Source organism: Engystomops pustulosus, unplaced genomic scaffold (genome assembly GCF_040894005.1).
Source record: "Engystomops pustulosus unplaced genomic scaffold, aEngPut4.maternal MAT_SCAFFOLD_85, whole genome shotgun sequence".
NCBI lineage: Eukaryota > Metazoa > Chordata > Amphibia > Anura > Leptodactylidae > Engystomops > Engystomops pustulosus.
The window spans coordinates 139,697-164,198 of NW_027284972.1; the positions used below are offsets into that span (position 1 = coordinate 139,697).

A 24,502-nucleotide genomic window follows, 5' to 3' on the forward strand; every position below is an offset into this window, starting at 1 on the left:
AGTGATCTCCCCCTAGTGGTGGTGTATAATGTGTATGTAGTGATCTCCCTCTAGTGGTGGTGTATAATCTGTATGTAGTGATCTCCTCCTAGTGGTGGTGTATAATGTGTATGTAGTGATCTCCCCCTAGTGGTGGTGTATAATCTGTATGTAGTGATCTCCTCCTAGTGGTGGTGTATAATGTGTATGTAGTGATCTCCCCCTAGTGGTGGTGTATAATCTGTATGTAGTGATCTCCTCCTAGTGGTGGTGTATAATCTGTATGTAGTGATCTCCTCCTAGTGGTGGTGTATAATGTGTATGTAGTGATCTCCCCCTAGTGGTGGTGTATAATGTGTATGTAGTGATCTCCTCCTAGTGGTGGTGTATAATGTGTATGTAGTGAGCTCCCCCTAGTGGTGGTGTATAATGTGTATGTAGTGATCTCCCCCTAGTGGTGGTGTATAATGTGTATGTAGTGATCTCCTCCTAGTGGTGGTGTATAATCTGTATGTAGTGATCTCCCCCTAGTGGTGGTGTATAATGTGTATGTAGTGATCTCCCCCTAGTGGTGATGTATAATCTGTATGTAGTGAGCTCCCCCTAGTGGTGGTGTATAATGTGTATGTAGTGATCTCCTCCTAGTGGTGGTGTATAATGTGTATGTAGTGATCTCCCCCTAGTGGTGGTGTATAATGTGTATGTAGTGATCTCCCCCTAGTGGTGGTGTATAATGTGTATGTAGTGATCTCCCCCTAGTGGTGGTGTATAATGTGTATGTAGTAAGCTCCCCCTAGTGGTGGTGTATAATGTGTATGTAGTGATCTCCCCCTAGTGGTGGTGTATAATCTGTATGTAGTGAGCTCCCCCTAGTGGTGGTGTATAATCTGTATGTAGTGATCTCCCCCTAGTGGTGGTGTATAATGTGTATGTAGTGATCTCCCTCTAGTGGTGGTGTATAATGTGTATGTAGTGATCTCCTCCTAGTTGTTGTGTATAATGTGTATGTAGTGATCTCCCCCTAGTGGTGGTGTATAATCTGTATGTAGTGATCTCCTCCTAGTGGTGGTGTATAATGTGTATGTAGTGATCTCCCCCTAGTGGTGGTGTATAATCTGTATGTAGTGATCTCCTCCTAGTGGTGGTGTATAATCTGTATGTAGTGATCTCCCCCTAGTGGTGGTGTATAATGTGTATGTAGTGATCTCCTCCTAGTGGTGGTGTATAATGTGTATGTAGTGAGCTCCCCCTAGTGGTGGTGTATAATGTGTATGTAGTGATCTCCCCCTAGTGGTGGTGTATAATGTGTATGTAGTGATCTCCTCCTAGTGGTGGTGTATAATCTGTATGTAGTGAGCTCCCCCTAGTGGTGGTGTATAATGTGTATGTAGTGATCTCCCCCTAGTGGTGGTGTATAATGTGTATGTAGTGAGCTTCCCCTAGTGGTGGTGTATAATGTGTATGTAGTGATCTCCTCCTAGTGGTGGTGTATAATGTGCATGTAGTGAGCTTCCCCTAGTGGTGGTGTATAATGTGTATGTAGTGATCGCCCCCTAGTGGTGGTGTATAATCTGTATGTAGTGATCTCCTCCTAGTGGTGGTGTATAATGTGTATGTAGTGAGCTCCCCCTAGTGGTGGTGTATAATGTGTGTGTAGTGATCTCCCCCTAGTGGTGGTGTATAATGTGTATGTAGTGATCTCCTCCTAGTGGTGGTGTATAATCTGTATGTAGTGATCTCCCCCTAGTGGTGGTGTATAATGTGTATGTAGTGAGCTCCCCCCAGTGGTGGTGTATAATGTGTATGTAGTGATCTCCCCCTAGTGGTGGTGTATAATGTGTATGTAGTGATCTCCCCCTAGTGGTGGTGTATAATGTGTATGTAGTGAGCTCCCCCCAGTGGTGGTGTATAATGTGTATGTAGTGATCTCCCCCTAGTGGTGGTGTATAATGTGTATGTAGTGAGCTTCCCCTAGTGGTGGTGTATAATGTGTATGTAGTGATCTCCTCCTAGTGGTGGTGTATAATGTGTATGTAGTGATCTCCTCCTAGTGGTGGTGTATAATGTGTATGTAGTGATCTCCCCCTAGTGGTGGTGTATAATCTGTATGTAGTGATCTCCCCCTAGTGGTGGTGTATAATCTGTATGTAGTGATCTCCTCCTAGTGGTGGTGTATAATGTGTATGTAGTGAGCTTCCCCTAGTGGTGGTGTATAATGTGTATGTAGTGATCTCCTCCTAGTGGTGGTGTATAATGTGTATGTAGTGATCTCCCCCTAGTGGTGGTGTATAATCTGTATGTAGTGATCTCCCCCTAGTGGTGGTGTATAATGTGTATGTAGTGATCTCCCCCTAGTGGTGGTGTATAATGTGTATGTAGTGAGCTTCCCCTAGTGGTGGTGTATAATGTGTATGTAGTGATCTCCTCCTAGTGGTGGTGTATAATGTGTATGTAGTGATCTCCTCCTAGTGGTGGTGTATAATGTGTATGTAGTGATCTCCCCCTAGTGGTGGTGTATAATCTGTATGTAGTGATCTCCCCCTAGTGGTGGTGTATAATCTGTATGTAGTGATCTCCTCCTAGTGGTGGTGTATAATGTGTATGTAGTGATCTCCCCCTAGTGGTGGTGTATAATGTGTATGTAGTGATCTCCCCCTAGTGGTGGTGTATAATCTGTATGTAGTGATCTCCTCCTAGTGGTGGTATATAATGTGTATGTAGTGAGCTCCCCCTAGTGGTGGTGTATAATGTGTATGTAGTGATCTCCCCCTAGTGGTGGTGTATAATGTGTATGTAGTGATCTCCCCCCTAGTGATGGTGTATAATGTGTATGTAGTGATCTCCTCCTAGTGGTGGTGTATAATGTGTATGTAGTGATCTCCTCCTAGTGGTGGTGTATAATGTGTATGTAGTGATCTCCTCCTAGTGGTGGTGTATAATCTGTATGTAGTGATCTCCCCCTAGTGGTGGTGTATAATGTGTATGTAGTGATCTCCTCCTAGTGGTGGTGTATAATGTGTATGTAGTGAGCTCCCCCTAGTGGTGGTGTATAATGTGTATGTAGTGAGCTCCCCCTAGTGGTGACTTACTTGATGCTAATAGCAAATCTCTCGGCCTCTGCGGGTCGCTCTCGGATCAGGTAGGTTCCGCTGAGATGAGACTTTAGTAGGTTGTCGGCCTGTGGACGCTCCACATTTCCTGCAAACCTGTAAGGGAGGAGAATGTGTGAGGCACGAGGCACCCGGAGCGCAGGAGGTGCTGCAGACGAGGGGGCACCTACCAGGGGTATCTGCTGTAGTCGGAGCGGCTCACCGGCTGCTGGAAGAGACACAACAGGTCAGAGTATGAGGTGCGGTGCTGGTATTTGGGGTACAGGGGGCGCCACTTACCACAGGACAGGGCTTCACCGAGGAGCTGGGGAAGTATCCGGACTTCCGGGTGAGGAGGAGTCGCCCCTGCGGAGGTGAGGGGAGCGCGGTCAGTCACAGCGCACAGGCACCGCCCATCCCAGGGATTCGGGGTCACTTACCTCCCACCATTGGGAATCGGGATCGCCCCTCAGGAGCTCGATCACTTCTCCAGTCTGGAAGGTCAGGACAGGTTTACCGGGGGGCGCGGGGTTCCCGTAATAATTCTGTGCGGCCAACATCTTAGGCCCTGGACAGATTAACCCTATGAGTACTGGTGACAGGAGAATTGATGTGGCAGGGGGTGGGGGGGTGCTGGCAGATGATGCAGCGGGGGGGGGGGGGGGCGGTGCTGGCAGATGATGCAGCGGGGGGGGGTGCTGGCAGATGATGCAGCGGGGGGGGGGGCGGTGCTGGCAGATGATGCAGCGGGGGGGGGTGCTGGCAGATGATGCGGCGGGGGTGGGGGGTTGCTGGCAGATGATGCGGCTGGGGGGGGGTGCTGGCAGATGATGCAGCGGGGGGTGGGGGGTGCTGGCAGATGATGCGGCGGGGGGTGGGGGTGCATGCAGATGATGCAGCGGGGGGTGGGGGAGGTGCTGGCAGATGATGCGGCGGGGGGTGGGGGTGCATGCAGATGATGCAGCGGGGGTGGGGGAGGTGCTGGCAGATGATGCAGCGGGGGGTGGGGGAGGTGCTGGCAGATGATGCAGCGGGGGGTGGGGGTGCTGGCAGATGATGCGGCGGGGGGTGGGGGGTGCATGCAGATGATGCAGCGGGGGGTGGGGGGGTGCTGGCAGATGATGCAGCAGGGGGTGGGGGAGGTTCTGGCAGATGATGCAGCAGGGGGTGGGGGGGGGTGCTGGCAGATGATGCAGCGGGGGGTGGGGGGGTGCTGGCAGATGATGCAGCAGGGGGTGGGGGAGGTGCTGGCAGATGATGCAGCAGGGGGTGGGGGAGGTTCTGGCAGATGATGCAGCAGGGGGTGGGGGGGTGCTGGCAGATGATGCAGCGGGGGTGGGGGAGGTGCTGGCAGATGATGCAGCAGGGGGTGGGGGAGGTTCTGGCAGATGATGCAGCGGGGGTGGGCGAGGTGCTGGCAGATGATGCAGCGGGGGGTGGGGGTGCTGGCAGATGATGCAGCGGGGGGTGGGGGGGTTGCTGGCAGATGATGCAGCGGGGGTGGGGGGGTTGCTGGCAGATGATGCAGCGGGGGTGGGGGAGGTGCTGGCAGATGATGCGGCGGGGGGTGGGGGGTGCATGCAGATGATGCAGCGGGGGGTGGGGGGGTGCTGGCAGATGATGCAGCAGGGGGTGGGGGAGGTTCTGGCAGATGATGCAGCAGGGGGTGGGGGGGTGCTGGCAGATGATGCAGCGGGGGGTGGGGGGGTGCTGGCAGATGATGCAGCAGGGGGTGGGGGAGGTTCTGGCAGATGATGCAGCAGGGGGTGGGGGGGTGCTGGCAGATGATGCAGCGGGGGTGGGGGAGGTGCTGGCAGATGATGCAGCGGGGGGTGGGGGAGGTTCTGGCAGATGATGCAGCGGGGGTGGGCGAGGTGCTGGCAGATGATGCAGCGGGGGGTGGGGGTGCTGGCAGATGATGCAGCGGGGGGTGGGGGGGTTGCTGGCAGATGATGCAGCGGGGGTGGGGGGGTTGCTGGCAGATGATGCAGCGGGGGTGGGGGGGGGTGCTGGCAGATGATGCAGCGGGGGGCAGGGGTGCTGGCAGATGATGCAGCGGGGGTGGGGGGGTTGCTGGCAGATGATGCAGCGGGGGGTGGGGGGTGCTGGCAGATGATGCAGCGGGGGGTGGGGGGGTGCTGGCAGATGATGCGGGGGGTGGGGGGGTGCTGGCAGATGATGCAGCAGGGGGTGGGGGAGGTGCTGGCAGATGATGCAGCAGGGGGTGGGGGGGTGCTGGCAGATGATGCAGCAGGGGGTGGGGGGGTGCTGGCAGATGATGCAGCAGGGGGGTGCTGGCAGATGATGCAGCGGGGGGTGGGGGGTGCTGGCAGATGATGCAGCGGGGGGTGGGGGGGTGCTGGCAGATGATGCAGCGGGGGTGGGGGGTGCATGCAGATGATGCAGCGGGGGTGGGGGGGTGCTGGCAGATGACGCAGCGGGGGTGGGGGGTGCATGCAGATGATGCAGCGGGGGTGGGGGGTGCTGGCAGATGATGCAGCGGGGGGTGGGGGTGCTGGCAGATGATGCAGCGGGGGGTGGGGGTGCATGCAGATGATGCAGCGGGAGTGGGGGGTGCTGGCAGATGATGCGGCGGGGTGGGGGGTGCATGCAGATGATGCAGCGGGGGTGGGGGGTGCTGGCAGATGATGCAGCGGGGGGTGGGGGGGTGCTGGCAGATGATGCAGCGGGGGGTGGGGGGGTGCGTGCACATGACCCGGTGCTCTTTGCCTGCACTGACACACTGTGACGAGTCCTCAGCCGTTGTTGTGCAGGGATACTCACCTGATATTGTTGTCAGCGCGTCCTGCAAGAAGACAAGAAACACGTCAGCGGCCATGGCGAGCGCCTCCCCAGCCTATCAGGACACCCCATACCTGCGGGGCCCGCCCTCTCCCTCCCCACTAGTGACGCTCCGGGGGGTCTCTTACCATTTCATCCCCAGGACCTGGAACAAAGAGAGAGAAATCGCCATCAGTACGAGATCCGAGCGCCAGAGCCCGAGCAGAAGCCCCGCAGCCGCACTCACCCATCCTGCAGGGGGGCACCTTCTCCAGACACTCCTTGTGGACCCCCACTCCACACCGGCCGCAGTGATAGCCCTGATAGAAGGTCCCCCTGAAGAAGAGAGAACCAGGGTCAGCGCAGGAGCGGGAGCCACGCCCAGCGCCAGGGGCAGGGCCCGGGAGCCACGCCCAGCGCCAGGGGCAGGGCCCGGGAGCCACGCCCAGCGCTCACCTCAGGAACATCCTGCAGGCTTTGCAGCTGGTGGTTCGCTCGAAGGTGAACATCTGGAAGTTGTGGTGATTGGCCGTGGCTTTCTCAGGTTTGATGTTTGAGCTGCAAAAACAAAAAGATGAGCGGCGCCAGAAAAACCCCATCAACCCCCACGTCCCCGCGCAGCGTACATCGCCATCTCAAATTGCTCCATCCACTTCCTCTTCATCTCCTCCGTCTTACAGAAGAACTGGAATCCCTGCTTTCCCTGCAGGTGGATGAGGTAGAAGCCGTACGACCACTGCAAAGAGAGAGAGCGGGCAGAGCGTCAGCAAGAGAGCGAGAGAGAGCGGGCAGAGCGTCAGCAAGAGAGCGAGAGAGAGCGGGCAGAGCGTCAGCAAGAGAGCGAGAGAGAGCGGGCAGAGCGTCAGCAAGAGAGCGAGAGAGAGCGGGCAGAGCGTCAGCAAGAGAGCGAGAGAGAGCGGGCAGAGCGTCAGCAAGAGAGCGAGAGAGAGCGGGCAGAGCGTCAGCAAGAGAGCGAGAGAGAGCGGGCAGAGCGTCAGCAAGAGAGCGAGAGAGAGCGGGCAGAGCGTCAGCAAGAGAGCGAGAGAGAGCGGGCAGAGCGTCAGCAAGAGAGCGAGAGAGAGCGGGCAGAGCGTCAGCAAGAGAGCGAGAGAGAGCGGGCAGAGCGTCAGCAAGAGAGCGAGAGAGAGCGGGCAGAGCGTCAGCAAGAGAGCGAGAGAGAGCGGGCAGAGCGTCAGCAAGAGAGCGAGAGAGAGCGGGCAGAGCGTCAGCAAGAGAGCGAGAGAGAGCGGGCAGAGCGTCAGCAAGAGAGCGAGAGAGAGCGGGCAGAGCGTCAGCAAGAGAGCGAGAGAGAGCGGGCAGAGCGTCAGCAAGAGAGCGAGAGAGAGCGGGCAGAGCGTCAGCAAGAGAGCGAGAGAGAGCGGGCAGAGCGTCAGCAAGAGAGCGAGAGAGAGCGGGCAGAGCGTCAGCAAGAGAGCGAGAGAGAGCGGGCAGAGCGTCAGCAAGAGAGCGAGAGAGAGCGGGCAGAGCGTCAGCAAGAGAGCGAGAGAGAGCGGGCAGAGCGTCAGCAAGAGAGCGAGAGAGAGCGGGCAGAGCGTCAGCAAGAGAGCGAGAGAGAGCGGGCAGAGCGTCAGCAAGAGAGCGAGAGAGAGCGGGCAGAGCGTCAGCAAGAGAGCGAGAGAGAGCGGGCAGAGCGTCAGCAAGAGAGCGAGAGAGAGCGGGCAGAGCGTCAGCAAGAGAGCGAGAGAGAGCGGGCAGAGCGTCAGCAAGAGAGCGAGAGAGAGCGGGCAGAGCGTCAGCAAGAGAGCGAGAGAGAGCGGGCAGAGCGTCAGCAAGAGAGCGAGAGAGAGCGGGCAGAGCGTCAGCAAGAGAGCGAGAGAGAGCGGGCAGAGCGTCAGCAAGAGAGCGAGAGAGAGCGGGCAGAGCGTCAGCAAGAGAGCGAGAGAGAGCGGGCAGAGCGTCAGCAAGAGAGCGAGAGAGAGCGGGCAGAGCGTCAGCAAGAGAGAGCGGGCAGAGCGTCAGCAAGAGAGAGCGGGCAGAGCGTCAGCAAGAGAGCGAGAGAGAGCGGGCAGAGCGTCAGCAAGAGAGCGAGAGAGAGCGGGCAGAGCGTCAGCAAGAGAGCGAGAGAGAGCGGGCAGAGCGTCAGCAAGAGAGCGAGAGAGAGCGGGCAGAGCGTCAGCAAGAGAGCGAGAGAGAGCGGGCAGAGCGTCAGCAAGAGAGCGAGAGAGAGCGGGCAGAGCGTCAGCAAGAGAGCGAGAGAGAGCGGGCAGAGCGTCAGCAAGAGAGCGAGAGAGAGCGGGCAGAGCGTCAGCAAGAGAGCGAGAGCGGGCAGAGCGTCAGCAAGAGAGCGAGAGCGGGCAGAGCGTCAGCAAGAGAGCGAGAGCGGGCAGAGCGTCAGCAAGAGAGCGAGAGCGGGCAGAGCGTCAGCAAGAGAGCGAGAGCGGGCAGAGCGTCAGCAAGAGAGCGAGAGCGGGCAGAGCGTCAGCAAGAGAGCGAGAGCGGGCAGAGCGTCAGCAAGAGAGCGAGAGCGGGCAGAGCGTCAGCAAGAGAGCGAGAGCGGGCAGAGCGTCAGCAAGAGAGCGAGAGCGGGCAGAGCGTCAGCAAGAGAGCGAGAGCGGGCAGAGCGTCAGCAAGAGAGAGAGAGCGGGCAGAGCGTCAGCAAGAGAGAGAGAGCGGGCAGAGCGTCAGCAAGAGAGAGAGAGCGGGCAGAGCGTCAGCAAGAGAGAGAGAGCGGGCAGAGCGTCAGCAAGAGAGAGAGAGCGGGCAGAGCGTCAGCAAGAGAGAGAGAGCGGGCAGAGCGTCAGCAAGAGAGAGAGAGCGGGCAGAGCGTCAGCAAGAGAGAGAGAGCGGGCAGAGCGTCAGCAAGAGAGAGAGAGCGGGCAGAGCGTCAGCAAGAGAGAGAGAGCGGGCAGAGCGTCAGCAAGAGAGAGAGAGCGGGCAGAGCGTCAGCAAGAGAGAGAGCTGGCAATGTGCAGCGTGGGAGGGCGGGGCTGGTGCGGTATAGCAAGAGGGGGGCAGGAGCGGCAGATGTCGCGCTGTGGCGGAGAGGCGCTCACATCTACGCATCTTACCATTTTACCATGTGACTGGCGCCAGCATGAAAAATCAGAGAGAAAGACATGAGGAAAGTGCACACCCCCCCCCCTGCCCGTGCACATCCCCCCGGCACAGGGACAACCCCCCCCCTCCCGTGCACATCCCCCCCCCGGCACAGGGACCCCCCCCCTCCCGTGCACATCCCCCCCCCGGCACAGGGACCCCCCCCCTCCCGTGCACATCCCCCCGGCACAGGGACCCCCCTCCCGTGCACATCCCCCCGGCCCGTGCACATATCCCCGGCACAGGGACCCCCCTGCCCGTGCACATCCCCCCCAGCACAGGGACCCCCCCCCCTCCCGTGCACATCCCACCGGCACAGGGACCCCCCTCCCGTGCACATCCCCCCGGCCTGTGCACATATCCCCGGCACAGGGACCCCCCCCTCCCGTGCACATCCCCCCCGGCACAGGGACCCCCCCTCCCGTGCACATCCCCCCGGCACAGGGACCCCCCCCCCCAGTACCTACCTTCTTGATGTCCTTGTTGTAGGTGGGGTCGTCTGACATCTTGTGGTAGAGAAGTTCGATGATCTCCTTCAGCTCAAAGTTATCTCCCTTCCTCTTACAGACGATGACCACCTTATCAAACAGGAAGAGGTACCTGTGCGGGGGAGGGGGAGGCGTCAGGACCCCTGGCTCTACCCCACACCCCTCCCATGTGCTGTCCCCTCACCTGTCCTGCTTGGCCTGGTTCACAATGGATCGCACCTTCAGCTCCCCATCAATCTTTGGGCGCCCAAATTCCACCAGATTCACCTGCTGAGAGAAGGCGCCGGGGGCAAAGTCACCACTGGAGCAAAACCCAAACTGGACCCCTGAACTAGGGAGCCCCTCCATGACCTCAGAACCGGGGAGCAGACCCATACTGGACCTCCGTGACCTCTGACCCCTATGAACTTAGATCTTATAGCGCACAGGGGACGTTAGTGGTCACATGACACGGGCCACTGGGGTCACTCACCAGGTTCTCTATGGAGTTCTGGAAGTCGCTTATCTTCTTGAGGGTCTCCTTGTCTCGCTTTACTTCATTAATGTACATGGCCAAATCCTAGGAGAAAAAACCAGAAGGGTCACGGGTGCAGGGGTAAGAGGTCAGCGCAGGGGGTGATGGGAGGGGCTCACCTGCATGGCCTCCAGGGCCTCCTTCAGGGTGTGTAGCTCTGGGCCGTCCCCCGTGTGGCTCAGCAGCTCCTGTGTGCAAAATTATCCCATCACATGGCGGACCCCAATGTGTCTGTGCAGCTCAGGGGGTCTACACCGCAGGGACCCTGCATTGGGTGGGGGTCTACACCGCAGGGACCCTGCATTGGGTGGGGGTTACCTTTAGCAGCAGGTGGTACTTGAGGACCCTCTGCATGGGCACCACCATCAGGTCCTGCAGCTTAAACTTTCCATCCTGGACCTTCATGGAACATTCCTGACAGAGACAAACACAAAGCTAAGACCCCGGATATCCACACTCTAGTACTACAACCCCCAGCGGAGCCTGCACCCACCTCAATCTTTTGTCGGACTTCATCCCGCGTTGCCATCAGCTGATCCAGCGTCTTCTGGGAGAATTCTATGTGACTGCAATACTCGCCATAGATCAGCAGCCTGCAGGAGACACGGGGTTAATAGTCACTGCACCCAAGCAGAGAAGTAGTACTGTGCACTGTATATATATATATACAGGAGAAGTAGTACTGTGCACTGCCCATATACACAGGAGAAGTAGTACTGTGCACTGTATATATATACAGGAGAAGTAGTACTGTGCACTGTATATATACAGGAGAAGTAGTACTGTGCACTGTATATATATACAGGAGAAGTAGTACTGTGCACTGCCCATATACACAGGAGAAGTAGTACTGTGCACTGCCCATATATACAGGAGAAGTAGTACTGTGCACTGTATATATATACAGGAGAAGTAGTACTGTGCACTGTATATATATACAGGAGAAGTAGTACTGTGCACTGTATATATATACAGGAGAAGTAGTACTGTGCACTGTATATACACAGGAGAAGTAGTACTGTGCACTGTATATACACAGGAGAAGTAGTACTGTGCACTGTATATATATACAGGAGAAGTAGTACTGTGCACTGTATATATATACAGGAGAAGTAGTACTGTGCACTGTATATATACAGGAGAAGTAGTACTGTGCACTGTATATATATACAGGAGAAGTAGTACTGTGCACTGTATATATACAGGAGAAGTAGTACTGTGCACTGTCCATGTATACAGGAGAAGTAGTACTGTGCACTGTATATATATATACAGGAGAAGTAGTACTGTGCACTGCCCATATACACAGGAGAAGTAGTACTGTGCACTGTATATATATACAGGAGAAGTAGTACTGTGCACTGCATATATATACAGGAGAAGTAGTACTGTGCACTGTATATATATACAGGAGAAGTAGTACTGTGCACTGTATATATATACAGGAGAAGTAGTACTGTGCACTGTATATATACAGGAGAAGTAGTACTGTGCACTGTATATATATACAGGAGAAGTAGTACTGTGCACTGTATATATACAGGAGAAGTAGTACTGTGCACTGTATATATATATATATATACAGGAGAAGTAGTACTGTGCACTGTATATATACAGGAGAAGTAGTACTGTGCACTGTATATATACAGGAGAAGAAGTACTGTGCACTGTATATATACAGGAGAAGTAGTACTGTACACTGTCCATATATACAGGAGAAGTAGTACTGTGCACTGTATATATATATACAGGAGAAGTAGTACTGTGCACTGTATATATATACACAGGAGAAGTAGTACTGTGCACTGTACATATATACAGCAGAAGTAGTACTGTGCACTGTATATATATACAGGAGAAGTAGTACTGTGCACTGTATATATATACAGGAGAAGTAGTACTGTGCACTGTATATATATACAGGAGAAGTAGTACTGTGCACTGCCCATATACACAGGAGAAGTAGTACTGTGCACTGTATATATATACAGGAGAAGTAGTACTGTGCACTGTATATATACAGGAGAAGTAGTACTGTGCACTGTATATATATATATACAGGAGAAGTAGTACTGTGCACTGTATATATACAGGAGAAGTAGTACTGTGCACTGTATATATATATATACAGGAGAAGTAGTACTGTGCACTGTATATATATATATATACAGGAGAAGTAGTACTGTGCACTGTATATATACAGGAGAAGTAGTACTGTGCACTGTATATATACAGGAGAAGTAGTACTGTGCACTGTATATATACAGGAGAAGTAGTACTGTGCACTGTATATATATATATATACAGGAGAAGTAGTACTGTGCACTGTATATATATATATACAGGAGAAGTAGTACTGTGCACTGTATATATATATATACAGGAGAAGTAGTACTGTGCACTGTATATATATACAGGAGAAGTAGTACTGTGCACTGTATATATATATATATACAGGAGAAGTAGTACTGTGCACTGCCCATATATACAGGAGAAGTAGTACTGTGCACTGTATATATATATACAGGAGAAGTAGTACTGTGCACTGTATATATATACAGGAGAAGTAGTACTGTGCACTGTATATATATACAGGAGAAGTAGTACTGTGCACTGTATATATATACAGGAGAAGTAGTACTGTGCACTGTATATATATACAGGAGAAGTAGTACTGTGCACTGTATATATATACAGGAGAAGTAGTACTGTGCACTGTATATATATACAGGAGAAGTAGTACTGTGCACTGTATATATATACAGGAGAAGTAGTACTGTGCACTGTATATATACAGGAGACGTAGTACTGTGCACTGTACATATATATACAGGAGAAGTAGTACTGTGCACTGTATATATATACAGGAGAAGTAGTACTGTGCACTGTATATATACAGGAGAAGTAGTACTGTGCACTGTATATATACAGGAGAAGTAGTACTGTGCACTGTATATATATATATACAGGAGAAGTAGTACTGTGCACTGCCCATATACACAGGAGAAGTAGTACTGTGCACTGTATATATATACAGGAGAAGTAGTACTGTGCACTGCCCATATATATACACAGGAGAAGTAGTACTGTGCACTGTATATACACAGGAGACGTAGTACTGTGCACTGTATATATACAGGAGAAGTAGTACTGTGCACTGTATATATATATATACAGGAGAAGTAGTACTGTGCACTGCCCATATATACAGGAGAAGTAGTACTGTGCACTGCCCATATATACAGGAGACGTAGTACTGTGCACTGTATATACACAGGAGACGTAGTACTGTGCACTGTATATATACAGGAGAAGTAGTACTGTGCACTGTATATATACAGGAGAAGTAGTACTGTGCACTGTATATATACAGGAGAAGTAGTACTGTACACTGTCCATATACACAGGAGAAGTAGTACTGTGCACTGTATATACACAGGAGACATAGTACTGTGCACTGTATATATACAGGAGAAGTAGTACTGTGCACTGTATATATATATACAGGAGAAGTAGTACTGTGCACTGTATATATATACACAGGAGAAGTAGTACTGTGCACTGTACATATATACAGCAGAAGTAGTACTGTGCACTGTATATATACAGGAGAAGTAGTACTGTGCACTGTATATATACAGGAGAAGTAGTACTGTGCACTGTATATATACAGGAGAAGTAGTACTGTGCACTGTATATACACAGGAGAAGTAGTACTGTGCACTGTATATACACAGGAGACATAGTACTGTGCACTGTATATATACAGGAGAAGTAGTACTGTGCACTGTATATATACAGGAGAAGTAGTACTGTGCACTGTATATATATATACACAGGAGAAGTAGTACTGTGCACTGTACATATACACAGGAGACGTAGTACTGTGCACTGTATATATACAGGAGACGTAGTACTGTGCACTGTATATATACAGGAGAAGTAGTACTGTGCAATGTGTATATATACAGGAGAAGTAGTACTGTGCAATGTGTATATATACAGGAGAAGTAGTACTGTGTACTGCCCATATATACAGGAGAAGTAGTACTGTGCACTGTATATCTACAGGAGAAGTAACTGTATATATGGGCAGTGCACAGTACTACTTCTCCTGTACATATACAGTGCACAGTACTACTTCTCCTGTATATATACAATGCACAGTACTACTTCTCCTGTATATATACAGTGCACAGTACTACTTCTTCTGTATATACACAGTGCACAGTACTACTTCTCCTGTACATATACAGTGCACAGTACTACTTCTCCTGTATATATACAATGCACAGTACTACTTCTCCTGTATATATACAGTGCACAGTACTACTTCTCCTGTATATATACAGTGCACAGTACTACTTCTCCTGTATATATATACAGTGCACAGTACTACTTCTCCTGTATATATATACAGTGCACAGTACTACTTCTCCTGTATATATATACAGTGCACAGTACTACTTCTCCTGTATATATATACAGTGCACAGTACTACTTCTCCTGTATATATATACAGTGCACAGTACTACTTCTCCTGTATATATGGGCAGTGCACAGTACTACCTCTCCTGTACATATACAGTGCACAGTACTACTTCTCCTGTATATATATACAGTGCACAGTACTACTTCTCCTGTATATATATACAGTGCACAGTACTACTTCTCCTGTATATATATACAGTGCACAGTACTACTTCTCCTGTATATATATACAGTGCACAGTACTACTTCTCCTGTATATATACAGTGCACAGTACTACTTCTCCTGTATATATACAGTGCACAGTACTGCTTCTCCTGTATATACACAGTGCACAGTACTACTTCTCCTGTATATATGGGCAGTGCACAGTACTACTTCTCCTCTGCAGCTCCACATGTGACCAGCAGGGGGTGACACTCACTTTTCCTTGTAGTCCAGGAAGACTTGGCTGATGTTGCTGCCGCTGGTTTTGATGCTGCGCAGGAAGTTGGAATGAACCTTTATCAGCTCCTGGGGGGAGGGGAGATCATGTGATGAGTCTGAAGAGCTGACAATCAGTACAGAGCTCAGGAAACCACCTACCCCGCACTTACCTCTAGATTGATGAAGATTACGGCGACCTCTGCAGGGGCCAGGATGGGCTTCAAGGGCAGCATGTAATTCTGGAAGAGAAGATGTGAGGTCAGCACGGGGGTCCCACGCGGCGAGGAGGGGCCAGCACGGGGGTCCCAGGCGTTGAGGAGGAGGGGCCCGCTGGGGTCCTACATGGGGAGGAGGGGCCCACTAGGGGACCCACGCGGCGAGGAGGAGGGGCCAGCACAGGGGTCCCACACGGTGAGGAGAAGGGGCCCGCTGTGGTCCTACATGGGGAGGAGGGGCCAGCATGGGAGTCCCACGCGGTGAGGAGGAGGGGCCCGCTGAGGATCCCACACAGGAGAGCGAGGTGACTGGAACACTCACATCTCGGATCTCCTCCAGCGTGTGGTAGTAGCGGCTCTCAGTTTCGCGGATCTCCCGCAGGCAGCAGTTCCTCTTGTCATCTTCAGTCATTCCCATCTTCTGATAGAGAGAATTAAGAGATGCATCAGATCCGAAGTAAAATCCACTTATAATCTGCCCCATATTATTATACATATAGATACTATAGAGACTCTCTGAGAGCTGAGGAGCATCCCCCCTGTGTTATTATACATATAGATACTATAGACACTCTCTTAGAGCTGAGGAGCATCCCCCCTGTGTTATTATACATATAGATACTATAGACACTCTCTGAGAGCTGAGGAGCATCCCCCCTGTGTTATTATACATATAGATACTATAGAGACTCTCTGAGAGCTGAGGAGCATCCCCCCTGTGTTATTATACATATAGATACTATAGAGACTCTCTGAGAGCTGAGGAGCATCCCCCCTGTGTTATTATACATATAGATACTATAGACACTCTCTTAGAGCTGAGGAGCATCCCCCCTGTGTTATTATACATATAGATACTATAGACACTCTCTGAGAGCCGAGGAGCATCCCCCGTGTGTTACTATACATATAGATACTATAGACACTCTCTGAGAGCTGAGGAGCATCCCCCGTGTGTTATTATACATATAGATACTATAGAGGCTCTCTGAGAGCTGAGGAGCATCCCCTCTGTGTTATTATACATATAGATACTATAGACACTCTCTGAGAGCTGAGGAGCATCCCCCCTGTGTTATTATACATATAGATACTATAGAGACTCTCTGAGAGCTGAGGAGCATCCCCCCTGTGTTATTATACATATAGATACTATAGACACTCTCTTAGAGCTGAGGAGCACCCCCCCTGTGTTATTATACATATAGATACTATAGACACTCTCTGAGAGCCGAGGAGCATCCCCCGTGTGTTACTATACATATAGATACTATAGACACTCTCTGAGAGCTGAGGAGCATCCCCCGTGTGTTATTATACATATAGATACTATAGAGGCTCTCTGAGAGCTGAGGAGCATCCCCTCTGTGTTATTATACATATAGATACTATAGAGACTCTCTGAGAGCTGAGGAGCATCCCCTCTGTGTTATTATACATATAGATACTATAGACACTCTCTTAGAGCTGAGGAGCATCCCCCCTGTGTTATTATACATATAGATACTATAGAGGCTCTCTGAGAGCTGAGGAGCATCCCTCCTGTGTTATTATACATATAGATACTATAGAGACTCTCTGAGGGCTGAGGAGCATCCCCCCTGTGTTATTATACATATAGATACTATAGAGGCTCTCTGAGAGCTGAGGAGCATCCCCCGTGTGTTATTATACATATAGATACTATAGAGACTCTCTGAGAGCTGAGGAGCATCCCCCGTGTGTTATTATACATATAGATACTATAGACACTCTCTGAGAGCTGAGGAGCATCCACCGTGTGTTATTATACATATAGATACTATAGAGACTCTCTGAGAGCTGAGGAGCCTCCCCCGTGTGTTATTATACATATAGATACTATAGAGACTCTCTGAGAGCTGAGGAGCATCCCCTGTGTGTTATTATACATATAGATACTATAGAGGCTCTCTGAGAGCTGAGGAGCATCCCCCTTGTGTTATTCTACATATAGATACTATAGAGGCTCTCTGAGAGCTGAGGAGCATCCCCCTTGTGTTATTATACATATAGATACTATAGAGACTCTCTGAGAGCTGAGGAGCATCCCCCTTGTGTTATTCTACATATAGATACTATAGAGGCTCTCTGAGAGCTGAGGAGCATCCCCTCTGTGTTATTATACATATAGATACTATAGAGGCTCTCTGAGAGCTGAGGAGCATCCCCCTTGTGTTATTATACGTATAGATACTATAGAGACTCTCTGAGAGCTGAGGAGCATCCCCCGTGTGTTATTATACATATAGATACTATAGAGGCTCTCTGAGAGCCGAGGAGCATCCCCCTTGTGTTATTATACATATAGATACTATAGAGACTCTCTGAGAGCTGAGGAGCATCCCCTGTGTGTTACTATACATATAGATACTATAGACACTCTCTGAGAGCTGAGGAGCATCCCCCCTGTGTTATTATACATATAGATACTATAGAGGCTCTCTGAGAGCTGAGGAGCATCCCCCGTGTGTTATTATACATATAGATACTATAGAGACTCTCTGAGAGCTGAGGAGCATCCCCCCTGTGTTATTATACATATAGATACTATAGACACTCTCTGAGAGCTGAGGAGCATCCCCTGTGTTATTATACATATAGATACTATAGAGACTCTCTGATAGCTGAGGAGCATCCCCTGTGTGTTATTATACATATAGATACTATAGAGGCTCTCTGAGAGCTGAGGAGCATCCCCTGTGTGTTATTATACATATAGATACTATAGACACTCTCTGAGAGCTGAGGAGCATCCCCCCTGTGTTATTATACATATAGATACTATAGAGACTCTCTGAGAGCTGAGGAGCATCCCCCCTGTGTTATTATACATATAGATACTATAGAGGCTCTATGAGAGCTGAGGAGCATCCCCCGTGTGTTATTATACATATAGATACTATAGAGACTCTCTGAGAGCTGAGGAGCATCCCCCCTGTGTTATTATACATATAGATACTATAGAGACTCTCTGAGAGCTGAGGAGCATCCCCCCTGTGTTATTATACATATAGATACTATAGACACTCTCTGAGAGCTGAGGAGCATCCCCCGTGTGTTATTATACATATAGATACTATAGAGACTCTCTGAGAGCTGAGGAGCATCCCCCCTGTGTTATTATACATATAGATACTATAGAGACTCTCTGAGAGCTGAGGAGCATCCCCCGTGTGTTATTATACATATAGATACTATAGAGACTCTCTGAGAGCTGAGGAGCATCCCCCGTGTGTTATTATACATATAGATACTATAGAGACTCTCTGAGAGCTGAGGAGCATCCCCCGTGTGTTATTATACATATAGATACTATAGAGACTCTCTGAGAGCTGAGGAGCATCCCCCCTGTGTTATTATACATATAGATACTATAGACACTCTCTGAGAGCTGAGGAGCATCCCCCGTGTGTTATTATACATATAGATACTATAGAGACTCTCTGAGAGCTGAGGAGCATCCCCCGTGTGTTATTATACATATAGATACTATAGAGGCTCTCTGAGAGCTGAGGAGCATCCCCCGTGTGTTATTATACATATAGATACTATAGAGACTCTCTGAGAGCTGAGGAGCATCCCCCGTGTGTTATTATACATATAGATACTATAGAGACTCTCTGAGAGCTGAGGAGCATCCCCCGTGTGTTACTATACATATAGATACTATAGAGAATCTCTGAGAGCTGAGGAGCATCCCCCTGTGTTATTATACATATAGATACTATAGAGACTCTCTGAGGGCTGAGGAGCATCCCCTGTGTGTTATTATACATATAGATACTATAGACACTCTCTGAGAGCTGAGGAGCATCCCCCGTGTGTTATTATACATATAGATATTATAGAGGCTCTCTGAGAGCTGAGGAGCATCCCCCGTGTGTTATTATACATATAGATACTATAGAGACTCTCTGAGAGCTGAGGAGCATCCCCCCTGTGTTATTATACATATAGATACTATAGACACTCTCTGAGAGCTGAGGAGCATCCCCCCTGTGTTATTATACATATAGATACTATAGAGACTCTCTGAGAGCTGAGGAGCCTCCCCCATGTGTTATTATACATATAGATACTATAGAGACTCTCTGAGAGTTGAGGAGCATCCCCTGTGTGTTATTATACATATAGATACTATAGAGACTCTCTGAGAGCTGAGGAGCATCCCCCCTTGTGTTATTATACATATAGATACTATAGAGACTCTCTGAGAGCTGAGGAGCATCCCCCCTGTGTTATTATACATATAGATACTATAGAGACTCTCTGAGAGCTGAGGAGCATCCCCCCTGTGTTATTATACATATAGATACTATAGACACTCTCTGAGAGCTGAGGAGCATCCCCCGTGTGTTATTATACATATAGATACTATAGAGACTCTCTGAGAACTGAGGAGCATCCCCCGTGTGTTATTATACATATAGATACTATAGACACTCTCTGAGAGCTGAGGAGCATCCCCCCTGTGTTATTATACATATAGATACTATAGAGACTCTCTGAGAGCTGAGGAGCATCCCCCCTGTGTTATTATACATATAGATACTATAGAGACTCTCTGAGAGCTGAGGAGCATCCCCCCTGTGTTATTATACATATAGATACTATAGACACTCTCTTAGAGCTGAGGAGCATCCCCCCTGTGTTATTATACATATAGATACTATAGACACTCTCTGAGAGCCGAGGAGCATCCCCCGTGTGTTACTATACATATAGATACTATAGACACTCTCTGAGAGCTGAGGAGCATCCCCCGTGTGTTATTATACATATAGATACTATAGAGGCTCTCTGAGAGCTGAGGAGCATCCCCTCTGTGTTATTATACATATAGATACTATAGACACTCTCTGAGAGCTGAGGAGCATCCCCCCTGTGTTATTATACATATAGATACTATAGAGACTCTCTGAGAGCTGAGGAGCATCCCCCCTGTGTTATTATACATATAGATACTATAGACACTCTCTTAGAGCTGAGGAGCACCCCCCCTGTGTTATTATACATATAGATACTATAGACACTCTCTGAGAGCCGAGGAGCATCCCCCGTGTGTTACTATACATATAGATACTATAGACACTCTCTGAGAGCTGAGGAGCATCCCCCGTGTGTTATTATACATATAGATACTATAGAGGCTCTCTGAGAGCTGAGGAGCATCCCCTCTGTGTTATTATACATATAGATACTATAGAGACTCTCTGAGAGCTGAGGAGCATCCCCTCTGTGTTATTATACATATAGATACTATAGACACTCTCTTAGAGCTGAGGAGCATCCCCCCTGTGTTATTATACATATAGATACTATAGAGGCTCTCTGAGAGCTGAGGAGCATCCCTCCTGTGTTATTATACATATAGATACTATAGAGACTCTCTGAGGGCTGAGGAGCATCCCCCCTGTGTTATTATACATATAGATACTATAGAGGCTCTCTGAGAGCTGAGGAGCATCCCCCGTGTGTTATTATACATATAGATACTATAGAGACTCTCTGAGAGCTGAGGAGCATCCCCCGTGTGTTATTATACATATAGATACTATAGACACTCTCTGAGAGCTGAGGAGCATCCACCGTGTGTTATTATACATATAGATACTATAGAGACTCTCTGAGAGCTGAGGAGCCTCCCCCGTGTGTTATTATACATATAGATACTATAGAGACTCTCTGAGAGCTGAGGAGCATCCCCTGTGTGTTATTATACATATAGATACTATAGAGGCTCTCTGAGAGCTGAGGAGCATCCCCCTTGTGTTATTCTACATATAGATACTATAGAGGCTCTCTGAGAGCTGAGGAGCATCCCCCTTGTGTTATTATACATATAGATACTATAGAGACTCTCTGAGAGCTGAGGAGCATCCCCCTTGTGTTATTCTACATATAGATACTATAGAGGCTCTCTGAGAGCTGAGGAGCATCCCCTCTGTGTTATTATACATATAGATACTATAGAGGCTCTCTGAGAGCTGAGGAGCATCCCCCTTGTGTTATTATACGTATAGATACTATAGAGACTCTCTGAGAGCTGAGGAGCATCCCCCGTGTGTTATTATACATATAGATACTATAGAGGCTCTCTGAGAGCCGAGGAGCATCCCCCTTGTGTTATTATACATATAGATACTATAGAGACTCTCTGAGAGCTGAGGAGCATCCCCTGTGTGTTACTATACATATAGATACTATAGACACTCTCTGAGAGCTGAGGAGCATCCCCCCTGTGTTATTATACATATAGATACTATAGAGGCTCTCTGAGAGCTGAGGAGCATCCCCCGTGTGTTATTATACATATAGATACTATAGAGACTCTCTGAGAGCTGAGGAGCATCCCCCCTGTGTTATTATACATATAGATACTATAGAGACTCTCTGAGAGCTGAGGAGCATCCCCCCTGTGTTATTATACATATAGATACTATAGAGGCTCTCTGAGAGCTGAGGAGCATCCCCCGTGTGTTATTATACATATAGATACTATAGAGACTCTCTGAGAGCTGAGGAGCATCCCCCCTGTGTTATTATACATATAGATACTATAGAGACTCTCTGAGAGCTGAGGAGCATCCCCCCTGTGTTATTATACATATAGATACTATAGACACTCTCTGAGAGCTGAGGAGCATCCCCCGTGTGTTATTAAACATATAGATACTATAGAGACTCTCTGAGAGCTGAGGAGCATCCCCCCTGTGTTATTATACATATAGATACTATAGAGACTCTCTGAGAGCTGAGGAGCATCCCCCGTGTGTTATTATACATATAGATACTATAGAGACTCTCTGAGAGCTGAGGAGCATCCCCCGTGTGTTATTATACATATAGATACTATAGAGACTCTCTGAGAGCTGAGGAGCATCCCCCGTGTGTTATTATACATATAGATACTATAGAGACTCTCTGAGAGCTGAGGAGCATCCCCCCTGTGTTATTATACATATAGATACTATAGACACTCTCTGAGAGCTGAGGAGCATCCCCCGTGTGTTATTATACATATAGATACTATAGAGACTCTCTGAGAGCTGAGGAGCATCCCCCGTGTGTTATTATACATATAGATACTATAGAGGCTCTCTGAGAGCTGAGGAGCATCCCCCGTGTGTTATTATACATATAGATACTATAGAGACTCTCTGAGAGCTGAGGAGCATCCCCCGTGTGTTATTATACATATAGATACTATAGAGACTCTCTGAGAGCTGAGGAGCATCCCCCGTGTGTTACTATACATATAGATACTATAGAGAATCTCTGAGAGCTGAGGAGCATCCCCCTGTGTTATTATACATATAGATACTATAGAGACTCTCTGAGGGCTGAGGAGCATCCCCTGTGTGTTATTATACATATAGATACTATAGACACTCTCTGAGAGCTGAGGAGCATCCCCCGTGTGTTATTATACATATAGATATTATAGAGGCTCTCTGAGAGCTGAGGAGCATCCCCCGTGTGTTATTATACATATAGATACTATAGAGACTCTCTGAGAGCTGAGGAGCATCCCCCCTGTGTTATTATACATATAGATACTATAGACACTCTCTGAGAGCTGAGGAGCATCCCCCCTGTGTTATTATACATATAGATACTATAGAGACTCTCTGAGAGCTGAGGAGCCTCCCCCATGTGTTATTATACATATAGATACTATAGAGACTCTCTGAGAGTTGAGGAGCATCCCCTGTGTGTTATTATACATATAGATACTATAGAGACTCTCTGAGAGCTGAGGAGCATCCCCCCTTGTGTTATTATACATATAGATACTATAGAGACTCTCTGAGAGCTGAGGAGCATCCCCCCTGTGTTATTATACATATAGATACTATAGAGACTCTCTGAGAGCTGAGGAGCATCCCCCCTGTGTTATTATACATATAGATACTATAGACACTCTCTGAGAGCTGAGGAGCATCCCCCGTGTGTTATTATACATATAGATACTATAGAGACTCTCTGAGAACTGAGGAGCATCCCCCGTGTGTTATTATACATATAGATACTATAGAGGCTCTCTGAGAGCTGAGGAGCATCCCCCGTGTGTTACTATACATATAGATACTATAGACACTCTCTGAGAGCTGAGGAGCATCCCCCCTGTGTTATTATACATATAGATACTATAGACACTCTCTGAGAGCTGAGGAGCATCCCCCCTGTGTTATTATACATATAGATACTATAGAGGCTCTCTGAGAGCTGAGGAGCATCCCCCGTGTGTTATTATACATATAGATACTATAGACACTCTGAGAGCTGAGGAGCATCCCCCCTGTGTTATTATACATATAGATACTATAGAGGCTCTCTGAGAGCTGAGGAGCATCCCCCCTGTGTTATTATACATATAGATACTATAGAGACTCTCTGAGAGCTGAGGAGCATCCCCCCTGTGTTATTATACATATAGATACTATAGAGACTCTCTGAGAGCTGAGGAGCATCCCCCCTGTGTTATTATACATATAGATACTATAGAGGCTCTCTGAGAGCTGAGGAGCATCCCCCCTGTGTTATTATACATATAGATACTATAGAGGCTCTCTGAGAGCTGAGGAGCATCCCCCCTGTGTTATTATACATATAGATACTATAGAGACTCTCTGAGAGCTGAGGAGCATCCCCCCTGTGTTATTATACATATAGATACTATAGACACTCTCTGAGAGCTGAGGAGCATCCCCCCTGTGTTATTATACATATAGATACTATAGACGCTCTCTGAGAGCTGAGGAGCATCCCCCCTGTGTTATTATACATATAGATACTATAGAGGCTCTCTGAGAGCTGAGGAGCATCCCCCCTGTGTTATTATACATATAGATACTATAGACACTCTCTGAGAGCTGTGAGAGCTGAGGAGCATCCCCCCTGTGTTATTATACATATAGATACTATAGAGACTCTCTGAGAGCTGAGGAGCATCCCCCCTGTGTTATTATACATATAGATACTATAGAGACTCTCTGAGAGCTGAGGAGCATCCCCCCTGTGTTATTATACATATAGATACTATAGAGGCTCTCTGAGAGCTGAGGAGCATCCCCCCTGTGTTAATATACATATAGATACTATAGAGGCTCTCTGAGAGCTGAGGAGCATCCCCCCTGTGTTAATATACATATAGATACTATAGAGACTCTCTGAGAGCTGAGGAGCATCCCCTGTGTGTTATTATACATATAGATACTATAGAGGCTAGCTGAGAGCTGAGGAGCATCCCCCCTGTGTTATTATACATATAGATACTATAGAGACTCTCTGAGAGCTGAGGAGCATCCCCCCTGTGTTATTATACATATAGATACTATAGAGGCTCTCTGAGAGCTGAGGAGCATCCCCCGTGTGTTATTATACATATAGATACTATAGACACTCTCTGAGAGCTGAGGAGCATCCCCTGTGTGTTATTA

At 48.9% G+C, this 24,502-nt stretch overlaps 1 protein-coding gene across 10 annotated transcripts in view; it reads right to left on the reverse strand.

The window, feature by feature from the left end:
• The window catches only part of VAV2 (vav guanine nucleotide exchange factor 2), a 103,190-nt gene that overhangs the window by 21,482 nt on the left and 57,206 nt on the right, over window positions 1-24,502 (reverse strand). For 4 of the 10 annotated variants that reach the window (XM_072131528.1, XM_072131524.1, XM_072131531.1 and 1 more), the window contains 19 exons: window positions 15,361-15,459; window positions 14,994-15,062; window positions 14,822-14,910; window positions 10,402-10,501; window positions 10,227-10,322; window positions 10,028-10,096; window positions 9,867-9,953; window positions 9,579-9,664; window positions 9,374-9,506; window positions 8,879-8,893; window positions 6,476-6,585; window positions 6,306-6,407; window positions 6,097-6,185; window positions 5,999-6,015; window positions 5,853-5,874; window positions 3,509-3,636; window positions 3,369-3,434; window positions 3,260-3,297; window positions 3,069-3,185 (listed from right to left, as the gene is read on the reverse strand). In XM_072131528.1, the coding sequence (XP_071987629.1) occupies window positions 3,069-3,185; window positions 3,260-3,297; window positions 3,369-3,434; window positions 3,509-3,636; window positions 5,853-5,874; window positions 5,999-6,015; window positions 6,097-6,185; window positions 6,306-6,407; window positions 6,476-6,585; window positions 8,879-8,893; window positions 9,374-9,506; window positions 9,579-9,664; window positions 9,867-9,953; window positions 10,028-10,096; window positions 10,227-10,322; window positions 10,402-10,501; window positions 14,822-14,910; window positions 14,994-15,062; window positions 15,361-15,459 (1,532 nt within the window). The remainder of the gene's footprint in view (window positions 1-3,068; window positions 3,186-3,259; window positions 3,298-3,368; window positions 3,435-3,508; window positions 3,637-5,852; window positions 5,875-5,998; window positions 6,016-6,096; window positions 6,186-6,305; window positions 6,408-6,475; window positions 6,586-8,878; window positions 8,894-9,373; window positions 9,507-9,578; window positions 9,665-9,866; window positions 9,954-10,027; window positions 10,097-10,226; window positions 10,323-10,401; window positions 10,502-14,821; window positions 14,911-14,993; window positions 15,063-15,360; window positions 15,460-24,502) is intronic. The other 6 variants (XM_072131527.1, XM_072131530.1, XM_072131532.1 and 3 more) reach the window with 3 other exon arrangements.